Genomic DNA, 10668 nt, shown 5'->3' on the forward strand with positions numbered 1-10668 from the left:
AGACTGTCTTCTACTTTGACAAAGATTGATCTGCATTGTGGAGCAGGATACAACCGACGGTGGTCACTGTCTTCGATAATCCAAGACTCATAATAGAACGTAGAAAAGCCATGAACAGATTCGATGAAAATACAATAAGTCATTGTAAATTAAAAAAGCGGTTCCTCCCCTGGCAACGCAGCGCCCCCAAATGCGAATTAACTTACTACCGGTAACAGACGGAGCAGTGCCAAGCTCAGATCATTTATTTGGGTAAATCATTCGGGCCGAATGAGCTCGGGAGGAGCTGTGACGATCAGCGTTTGCACTGTAGAATAAATCCGGATATAAGGAAGCTAGACACAGAAGGGAGAGAAATACCTCGCCCATGGTCATCATGATATGGTTCCCCTCTCCGTCATACATGTATACAGGGAATGACGGGGTTGTAAATTCGCGCATGCTGTTTGTCAATTCGTTGGTTAGCCACGATTGAATGAGGGATTTGGTGGATAAATGAGAGCAAAACATCGTCAAAAGGCCCAAAGGTTGGAAACGGGCGAAAGGACATACAATTGCCTACACATGCCACACGGTGACGCTCCGGGCGTGATATCCGAGGTGACGGCAATGGCCTTGAAATCTTGATGTCCGGCCACCTATATGTACAGATATATCCGGCGTGAGCAATTTCCCCGACCCTATAAGCTTCAAGCAAGCAATATCAAGAAAGCTCAAAATTCAGACCGACTTACAACAGCAGTTCCAAATGCTACTCTCTCCGCGCATGTGCCGACGGGAAATGACACATTTTCGACATTGGCACCAGTGATGTACTCGCCCGTCTGCGTAAGTATGCATGCCCCGACGCGGAATTTAGAGTAAGGGCCTGGATTTCGTCAGAGCTGCGAGTAATCCAATAATGCATGGTGCATTCTATTCGAAAATCGCAGGACTTACAGTAGGCGGTGGCTTTAGCAGCGATGGCTTTGGTGGAGAGGAGCTCTAATTCCTGGGCAGAGAGAGTAAACGCGGAAGATGCCATGGCTGTCGAGAATGTTTGGTTTTTTTTGTTTGTTGCTATCCAAAGTTTGGCGACAAAAAATATGTGGTTGATGATGATGATGATGATGATGATGATGATGATGATGATGATGATGATGAGGGGCAGGTCTGATGGGGTTCAAATGCTCCGCCGCCTTTATGGTTCTTTATTCTACACCTTTGCAACCCTTTGTGACTGAGGATTACTTTGGACCCTTTGGAACGAGATCGGAAAGGAGTTTGAATTTTAACTGATTATATATGCCTTAAAAAGTCATTGAACGTTGTACATATATTGCAAAAGAAACTCCGGTTGAACATAATGAAAGATAGAAAGCAAGTCTTTATGAAAGCTGACAACAAAACACCAAAACAAATGGGAATATAGTCTAAACTTTTCTGCAGGAGCACCAATGCCGGATTGGCTTTAAAAGAAGATTTAACAGAACAGGAAAAAAAAAAATAAGAAAGTAAGAAAGGAAAAGAGGAAGACAATAGAAATTAGACAATCCAGACACAGGTATCGTAGAATATGAAGCGTAAAAGAAAAATTAAACCATTGGAAATGAAAGAGGTGCAAGTTCTCAAAGCATCCCATCACTGAAAGTAGTTCCGTAGCCCTTCATAGACTGAAAAAATGAAAGCTGAACTGGGTGCTGAACGTGCGCACGTAATACCGCAACCCCGATACATACCCCTCAGCCCTTGCTGTCTCCATAAGGCCTTTCCTGCGTCCCAGAATGTTTGTCGCTCACAACGAACAGCTGCCTGTGTCATATCCTCAGTTTGCATTCGCGATTTTATGGTATCGGCGGGGAAAAATAAGAAATTATAGCTAATCCCGGCAGCTGCACCCGCAACCATTTGCTGCCATACCGGGAGAGACACCGACTCGGAGGTCGATTTGTTCGCACTCGGCGACGGGGAGTAGTATGCCCGAAAGAGCCCAGAAACCCCCTCATAACCTCCAAACCAAGCAGCACCTCCACCAGTTTCACGGATGAACGTTCCCATCTGGCCCCGCCAGAATCCCAAAAGCCCATCCTGGCGGAAAACAGACACAATAAGTGACATCGGTCCAGGTGCTCTGGTGACAGATCCTTCGACAGGAATCTGCATCTTGCATTTAATGAGCTCAATTGGTGTCAATGCAAGGGAAGTGATCGATCCCGACGCGGCACCACTAAACAATAAGGCGAGAAAAGGCAGTGAATCAGTCGAGGAGTATATGGTGGCCTTTAATGCGTCCTGGATGATACGATAGCTGAAAAATAAACAGCTGTTCTCGACGGCAGCTCCTGCTAAAGGAGCACTGATGCCTCGGTAAAGCCCTCTAAAGCCATCTGCACGGAATGACTGGCGGAAACAATCCAGAGGCCCGTTATAACGGAGGGGGAGATGATCTGGCTGTGACTGCAGTCGAACTTTCACAGTATCGAATGGGTACTCAATGACTTTACCGGCCATTCCCGCCGCCTAACAATAGCCCTCGGTTAGAATTGTATTCAAACAGAGTATGCATGACCAAGAAGTCTTACCGATCCAAAGACCATATCCTTGACGGCCTCCAGACCTTGGTTGGGTGGGAGTGTTGGGAGCTCCATCGGTCTTTCATCATTGATTGTTATCACATGCTCTGCAGCCGCCATTGAGATAGAGCTAACGAGAAATTAAGCCCCGGGAGCCTGATCGAGAAAGGGAGGGAGGGAAAGAGGAAAAAGGAAGGGTTGGAGTAAAAATACAGTTTCTTGCTATCGGAAGAGCATCGTATAATTCTGTGCGGTGCCGGAGGAACTGAGGGGGAGGGGGATATTTAAAACGACCACAGCGAGGCGGTGTACCAACGAGGGATTTCTGTGCAATATCCGAACCACGCGCGGTTTACTCCAAACGTGGGCAGCACTTGCAGAAGAGACGGGGCCCGAGAGGCTAACATGCAAGGAGAGTTGATGAATGGTGGGGGGGAATGGTTGGCGGCGTGTTCTAAAAAGGCGACTAACAGAAACTCGTATAAAAGTCGTTTCCGGTTCCTCGCTTTTCTGCTGCGCTGACGGCAGAAAGTGGAAATCGGGCTGCGACTTCTGCCGAGATCCGGTTATCTGATCGGTCTAAGATAACTTTTTCTTCAACACGCCGCAGAAGGGAAACTCGAACCTGCGGGAAGTTCGTTTTCACTGACACCACCGGACATATCTCTGTCGGTGTGATTTTGTATCATTGAAACCATGTCGACTACAACTCCTGTTGTTCCGGCCGTGAAGGGCATGAGGAAAAATGGTATTATTGACACCCCACTCTCTTTTATTTTTATTTTTATTATCTTCTCTTCCTCTTGTCTTAGCGTTCCTTGCTAACTTGGTTTCGGGCCCACAGGAAAAAACTGGCATGATTCCAAAAAGCCGTTCCGTCCTACCTCGGGCATGACCTCGTATGCGAAGAGACTCGAAACACGTAAACATCAAGATGCAGTCAAGGAACACGAGAAGGAGCTAAAGGAAGAGAAAGAGGCTGAAAAACAGGTGGAGAAAAACTCGTCCTCGGCCGAACAGCGGTTCAGCATTGCTGACATAGTATCAGGCTCAAATCCAGAAGATGAAAGAACGCAGGGCGGCCAAGGAGGAAAAGGAACGCTATGAGAAGATGGCAGAGAAAATGCACCGCAAACGAGTAGAGCGTTTGAAGCGGAGGGAGAAGCGCAACAAGCTGCTCAACTCGTAATCGCAGAAAAGCCTGGATACCCGATTATTTTGTTCTTTTTTTCCCTACCTCCATTGACATTATCTAATTCACTTCTCTCAAAAATTGCGTTGATATCCCAACCAGCATATATTTGGTGTTTGATCACTTGGTTATGTGCTTTTTTCGAAGCAAAAAGACAACCAGATTGTCTTGGTGGTCAAATTAGATCCACCGTGTTTATGGGAGAATTTTTGATTAAATGACAAAATATACATACATGCATGCATGCATGCATGCACATAGGTACCAGACATTAGGAGCCCCAAAAAATATCAAATTACATTCATGAATCATGAAACATGTGCGCTGGAGTATTACCTTATTATCATACGCACCCCTGTCTGTCCGTCACCAGATTATTATTAAAAATTGCCGATCGCTGGCTCAGGCTTGATGCTGATCGGCCTTGGCGTTATGTTTCGCCCAGGCATCCCATCATCATCATGTAACCGTCTATTCCGTACGAATACTGGATTCAGAATGGTCTAGTTTTACCTTCGTTGAAACAAAACATTAATTTGAATAGACAAGAAATGGAGTCGCCGATGAAGACTTCTTTTCCTGCTGTGCTGTCCCCTAAACCCACCTATCCACTCACCCACGGCTCTGCCACATCTGGGAGCCAAAGGACCCCCAGTTTCCCGCCGACCGCCGACGAACCGGTTGCGGCAACCTTGAGCAGTGATCGAAGCAGGAGCAATCATATTGCGAATAATAACATTATTAATAATAATCGGAATCCGTTCCATACCATTGATGTTAATCATCAACATCATGATCCACGCCCAAACCCCCACGCTGTCGCCGACACGCACCGACAAAAGCGCCAGAACCGCCATCTAGTCATCGATACCACCAGTTTAGACAGCAGCAAACTGAAACCGCATCACAAGCACAAACACAGCAAACCCCGCGACAGCCGTCTTCCGCGAACAATGACCCAGATTGCCTCATCGGCTGGAGCTAGGGGCTTACTGCCGAGCTGGTCTGGTGGCAAAGAGAAAACTTGCGACGGTGACGATGGGCTGCTGAGGCCTATGACTCAGGAAACAACTCGATCACGCTGGGGTTCGGACTCTACCGAGCAGGGCGACCAGATCGGGTCGGTTAGACAACAGGAAATTTGCTCAATGGGGGATTTGGAGCAAGTGAAAAATCGAAGGAAACAAGGAGAAGAGTGAGTCTAATTTTGATTTTGTATTACTACCAATCAGCTTGTCTAACGGTCAACATAGATATCTACGATCCGCTCTGTCATCTATTGGAACGCTTGCAACTGACATAACTCGCCGACTTGACTACACCTATTACAATCTATTAGAGAAGATCACCGCCTTGAACTCTACTATTTCTTCATTCCAAGAACTATCGGACTCTACATCAGCGTTATTCGATGGCTTTGAACGTGAGGTCACAGGCTTGGATCAGGAAATTCGTAAGCAGATTGGAGAACTAAAAGGATTCCAACCTCAGATACAGAAGATTGAATCCCTAGAGGAGCGTATGAAATCAGGCAGGCAACGGGCTGAGAGGCTTGGGAATAGGCTCGAAGCAATGCGTGATGAAATTGACCGCTGGGAGCGAAGAGAGGAAGAATGGCAAACACGAATAGGTCGACGGCTCCGCATTTTCTGGGGTGTGCTAGCAACCGCTATGCTAGTCGTTTTACTGGCCGTGATAATTCAAAGTTGGCCGACTATTTGGTCGGTTTCAAATCATGACGTTCTATCCCAAATAAAAACACCAGCAAACCAATCTTCAGATGCCATACTAAATAAACCAGAATTTGCAGAACCTGTTCCTGAGCTAGATGGCCAAGGGGACAACCATCTGTGGTCTCGGCATTCATCTGGTCTTGCAGATCACCATACAAGCCGTCGGTTTACCAGTTCAGCAAATACACCCACTTCCAAAGGACGGAATACGAAGGCGTCGCCTACAGATTCAGACCCTTTATGGCTATTCGATGAGCTCTGAGTCAAACCATTCGACAGAAATTCGCAACTGCTCTTGTTTGCTTTGGGCTAGCCTTCGTTTAATTTTAGTTTAAGTATTTCTGTCAACAGTATGATATTGTCATGATACCCCCATTATTGATCCACCAGAGCTGTCATTTCAATGAAGTATTCGCGTTATTTGCAATCAGCTACTTGCCTTCTTCTTCTTATCCTCAACCATCTCGATGTTTGCCTCGGGAATTTCCTTGCCATGCACTTCCAACAACCATTCTCTTACATCGTCGCTTACGTCTCCTTGCACTGTGATCTCTTCAGTCCCTGCAGCGGACTTTGTCACCGAAGAGCCGGTAGCGAATTTCTTGCCGAGATCCTTGGCCACCTTTTTGTTTTCCAATCCATGCACCTCGAGACCTGTGATAACGGTGACGTGCTTGCGCTTGTTGCGTTCAACCCGCTTGATTTGGACTTTGGAGGCCGCCTTTCGCTCGGCATCGCGTGCTTCTACCATAGCCGCTTTCGCCTCCTTTTTGGCGGCATCTTTGGCCGCACGTTCACGGACGGATACTGAGAGCGTTGACAAATTGGCACTGAGTGCTTCTATATAGTCCATTAGCTGTCTCTTCGGCCCAATGGTGATGCAATCTATACCTTCGGAGTATAGTTGTTTGTAAAAGTCTGGATGATTATCACTCAACCATTCTTCACATTTCTTTGCCGTCCCGCCAAATTCACAATACTAAAAAAATGAAAAGGAAAAAGGGAGCCTGTTAGCAACCATACTGCAAATTCGGGATTGACACGTTTATTTTTCGCTATCTCCCCCGCAGCCATTCAATGCGTATAATGAGTGAAATGGGGCTAAATGGGAATTATGGGTCTTCTCATACCTCTGGGGGTAGTGTACAAACTGGTGGCAGGATAAAGGTCAGCTATACTGCTCTCCATATGAACGCCTGAAATGTGATGGTGAGGGGCACTTTTATTGCGTCACATGAGGGAAAAGAAAAAGAAAAGAAAAGAAAAAGGGACTCACCGCCACAATATACCACATTTTTCGCCTGGGAATCAATGGGGCCAGATTCTGCCACTTCAGCCATATTCAATTCTTTTTTGTTTGAAGTAGTTTGTTTAAGCAGATGGGTGATAATTTAGTCAAAACCTGAGTTTCCCATGCAAACCCTTGTACTGTACACAATATTGATACGCTACGCGGGGTCGGGTTTGTGGTAATCCCGACAGCCGATGACTAGCCATGAGTAGTAAAGTGGCTTTCCGTCTCATGTGATTTTATTTCCCCTTTTCACTGGTTATCACTAGGCAGTACCTACCTAGGTAGGCACCTACAGGGATGCCATGAGTTTTCAACCCCCCCCCCCATCCAGACCGCCTTCACCGACCGCCTAAGTAAATATTGAGAATGGCTGGGGCAATTAGATCAGCAGAATAATGAGTTATCATTGGCTGACTAAATATGGTAATGGCTGGCAGAAAAAGGGGTGATATCAATCTGTACACCTTACAGGCTGTCTCAGTGGTCAAAAAAAATGCCAAATTAATGATTGGGATGACTAGCGTGTCACACAACTACACAACGCATATTTTTTGATCCCCCATAGTAAGTTGCTGAGAATGCCGATATTAGATAGTTGCTACAATTCTCTCTTTCTCCCATACAAAATTGCTTATATAAATTCAAGGTGGGCCTGCACCAGCAAATAATATAGCTTAAATACTGTAAATTACATAAAATAGTGGATCATATATCATGTGACTGGAATTGCAAGGTAAATTTTGGGTTCACTCCCATCTGTGTTGCCCCCCGAATACATACAACTGATATAGGCAACTCACCGATATAAGCAAATCAGTGATTTACTATAGTTTACTAAGGCGGCTCCCGCGAGCAGACAAAGGGGTTGGGGGGGTGGTAGGTGCAAACTCTGTACACCTCACTGTACACCACTACTATAGGGCGATAAGATAACCCCCACCCCCACTGAAGGAAAGTGAGATCACGTTCAGGATATGAGGTAAGAGGAGATAGTTAATGTCTAAATTATAAATTGGCGGTAGCTTTCATTACCCCTGGTTACCTCCTCCAAGGAGACAGCATCAACAAAGGGCTGATCGCCATAATAACCATATCGCGGGATTATTGAGATATCGCCATTTGAGCTGCGAAGTAAAATTTGTTGATGTCGCTTTCATTTCGGCCCGTAGCTATGTTATCTCTTGCCTTGTAGACGCAGACTAGCTTGGGCGCTGGCCCGCTGTTAAGAAATGGCCCCGTTGCCGTATAGTTATCTTCATTGCCACCAACAATTCAGCAATGATGGGACCCTGGAACGCGCACAGATCCGTGATCGAGCCATCCCAAGTGAGGAGAAAAGGCTAGATCTGGTTAAATATTTCCAGCAAAGCCGGGTGGTCTAAGCTCTGGGGTTGCGGGACCCCGCGGTCGCTTCCCTCTCGAATTGGACAGACCGGCTCATCATCTCTCTCTATGGAATCGCAACCCGGAGCCCCGAGAGAACCCGCCTACTTAATCAAGAAACTGACAAACAGGAGTATCTCGGGACCAATAAGCGATTTGCTCAATCCTCCCAGCCCAGAACGTTGGAGTGTGAGCCTACTTACCTAGCGATGCAAGCGCACAGATGACAGGAGAGTGGAAGTGCTCTTTTTGCGGAAAAAGCATACGTACTCCGCACTCGCAGGACCATTGCCAATTGCCTTCGCTTGTAGAGACAGCCGCTGATAGTCCTGCATCCAGATGGCATTTTCTATGTTTGGAGTTTTGTAAAAAAAAAAAAATGGTAAGAACTATTCTATATAGGGCCAAAGGAAGAAAAGTAACAGAGTGAACACAAACAGCTAGGCTAGCAGCTAAAAAGGACATACTATTGTCATTGTTCTTTCTTGACATGACCCAGCTGGTGCGTGTATCAAAATTTTGTAGATAGCATTACAGGCATAAGCAGAATCCACTGCCCTACTCCAGTGACAGATGAACTGCCCAGTTATAGATTTTATACAAAAAATCCCCTCTTACTTTATACTGCAGTAGTAATTGTTGATTTAGTGAAATCCTATGTAGTTGCAAATCCTCGGGAGAGGGAGGGTGTAAAATAATAAAGGGTCTGTGCTAATGCTGCTGTTACCTAGTATTCCTACAGAGTACAGGGGTGGAGTAGACTGTAACTAATAGTGGAGTGAATAGCAGGAAATTAATACATAGTAAGGTGTTAACAATTAGCTACGGGATGTGAGGCTATTGACCATGTCACAGTCTACATGCAGACACTAAGATAATTACCTACTCTTATGATAGTCGCTGCATGATAACCATTGGTTTGCTACTATGAATAAGCATACATCAACTCCAGAGGTTTCCTCCCCTGCTCAACATGACAAGGTAGGCAGCCGAAAAAAGAAAAAAGGATAAAAGATAAAAAATGAAAGAGAGAGAGAGAGAGAGAGAGAAGGATAGGAATATTGCATTGTAGCATTGTGTGGAATATAGAAATATTAAATATACCATTAGATCAAAAAAGCTACGCGCGCACCCTGTTGGTCCTTCTTATAATTATATTCAACACAAGAAATAATATGAATATGAATTGTTTTCTCATCGCTATGCCTTGTCACTATCTCAACTTGCTACAGCCTGCTGAGTGTGAATATATTAATTGACTCTGATACTTGTAAACATTCATGATTATAGTTATTATATAATGATTCTCCTCTAATTAGGCAGTCTGCAGAGATTTTAACTAATCCTAGGCCTTGATATGGTTGCACAATCTAAGCACAGTGATACAACATGCCAGGAAAGAGAAGAGGGCAGGTGAGATAGGAAGCATATAGGTACCTGACGGCTATAGCCGTGTAGCCTCTTCATCTTTTTTACCCTGAAAAGCAGGGTAGAAAATCATGGCACCAGATTACCATTTACTAGCCACTTATCTCGGAACGTTATATCAATTGATGATTGTTTGATGGCTAAACGGAGTCATCAAAGAACCTCTTCCATACCCAGTGCCAAGTCAGCACATATAGGTGTTGAGAAAGGTGTCTAGACTCGTATAAAAAGACGCTATGTTTTTTCCCGTGTCATGGAAAAAAGATACCGGTTAATGGAATCCACATGGATAAATTGAAGCCTAAGGTACCTATCTAGTCGGCCCTAGTCTTGTATCGCGGTTTTGGTGGGTCACGGTCATATGTAGTAGTATGTACGTATGTACTTGGTGTTTCGCCTTTAAATCCTCAGGAGGTATTGTGGAGTGAGACAGTTGAACGTGGATCCGTAATTCCGTATGCTCCGAGTGCGGCGGTAAATAGTATCAACCACAGGAGCTGATATATAGGTGTATACCTATGTACCAAAGGTATACCTATATATCTTTGTTGCCATATAAAGCAGTATTAGGCGCATCATCACCCACTGAAGAGGAGTACCTAGTATTGCATATACTCGTCATTAAAAGTATCCCAAAGAGCTAACGTGAAATCTTCTGATATATTCTTGGCCCCAATCAGGATAATTAATATTAATACATAGGTCCCCACCCACCTGACAGATCAACGGTTGTTCGGGATGATTTGTGGGTGCCCCAGAACAAGCACAAGAGGCGGTGATTGTTCTTCCAGTGGTAAGCGAGCTCTGGGGGATCTGGGCTCTCGCTCGTCCACGGACCTATCCACTAAATTCAGACGCCCTAGTAAGTAGTAACTACCTTAGTATGTAGGTACAGTATGTATGTGATGGTGAATCTTGGTTCGCTTTGAGGGGTTGTTGATCCGCCAACGATTGGAAGTCGATTGGGGGGGAGGGGGGCGAGATTGATACCTAGACCATGGATGAGACCAAGGAAAATTTTGAAGACTTTTTTGATAACAGATCATGGTCACCTCATATCCTAGATTCCTTTTTCCTCCCCTGTGT

The 10668-nt window shown here is 45.3% G+C and overlaps 4 protein-coding genes across 4 annotated transcripts; 2 read left to right on the top strand and 2 right to left on the bottom strand.

Annotated features, from left to right (window-relative positions):
* Nucleotides 1-244: 244 nt before the first annotated feature.
* On the bottom strand, nucleotides 245-2672 carry ASPWEDRAFT_55530 (uncharacterized protein; the record flags this gene model as incomplete). Its single annotated transcript, XM_040838224.1, has 8 exons — nucleotides 245-286; nucleotides 361-442; nucleotides 553-638; nucleotides 735-868; nucleotides 940-991; nucleotides 1419-1422; nucleotides 1625-2499; nucleotides 2562-2672. 8 exons carry the CDS (start codon nucleotides 2670-2672, stop codon nucleotides 245-247), a joined length of 1386 nt encoding a protein of 461 aa, XP_040683723.1.
* Nucleotides 2673-3248: 576 nt separating this feature from the next.
* ASPWEDRAFT_55532 (CGR1 family protein) lies at nucleotides 3249-3741 on the top strand (the record flags this gene model as incomplete). The annotated part of the gene is made up of 3 exons (XM_040838225.1): nucleotides 3249-3300; nucleotides 3397-3542; nucleotides 3601-3741. 3 exons carry the CDS (start codon nucleotides 3249-3251, stop codon nucleotides 3739-3741), a joined length of 339 nt encoding a protein of 112 aa, XP_040683724.1.
* A 554-nt stretch (nucleotides 3742-4295) lies between these two features.
* On the top strand, nucleotides 4296-5739 carry ASPWEDRAFT_55533 (uncharacterized protein; the record flags this gene model as incomplete). Its single annotated transcript, XM_040838226.1, has 2 exons — nucleotides 4296-4939; nucleotides 4998-5739. The coding sequence occupies 2 exons, from the start codon at nucleotides 4296-4298 to the stop codon at nucleotides 5737-5739; spliced, it is 1386 nt and encodes a 461-aa protein (XP_040683725.1).
* Nucleotides 5740-5904: 165 nt separating this feature from the next.
* On the bottom strand, nucleotides 5905-6817 carry tma22 (putative RNA binding protein Tma22; the record flags this gene model as incomplete). The annotated part of the gene is made up of 4 exons (XM_040829103.1): nucleotides 5905-6317; nucleotides 6369-6456; nucleotides 6608-6627; nucleotides 6754-6817. The coding sequence occupies 4 exons, from the start codon at nucleotides 6815-6817 to the stop codon at nucleotides 5905-5907; spliced, it is 585 nt and encodes a 194-aa protein (XP_040683726.1).
* Nucleotides 6818-10668: the final 3851 nt, after the last annotated feature.

Source organism: Aspergillus wentii (genome assembly GCF_001890725.1).
Source record: "Aspergillus wentii DTO 134E9 unplaced genomic scaffold ASPWEscaffold_10, whole genome shotgun sequence".
NCBI lineage: Eukaryota > Fungi > Ascomycota > Eurotiomycetes > Eurotiales > Aspergillaceae > Aspergillus > Aspergillus wentii.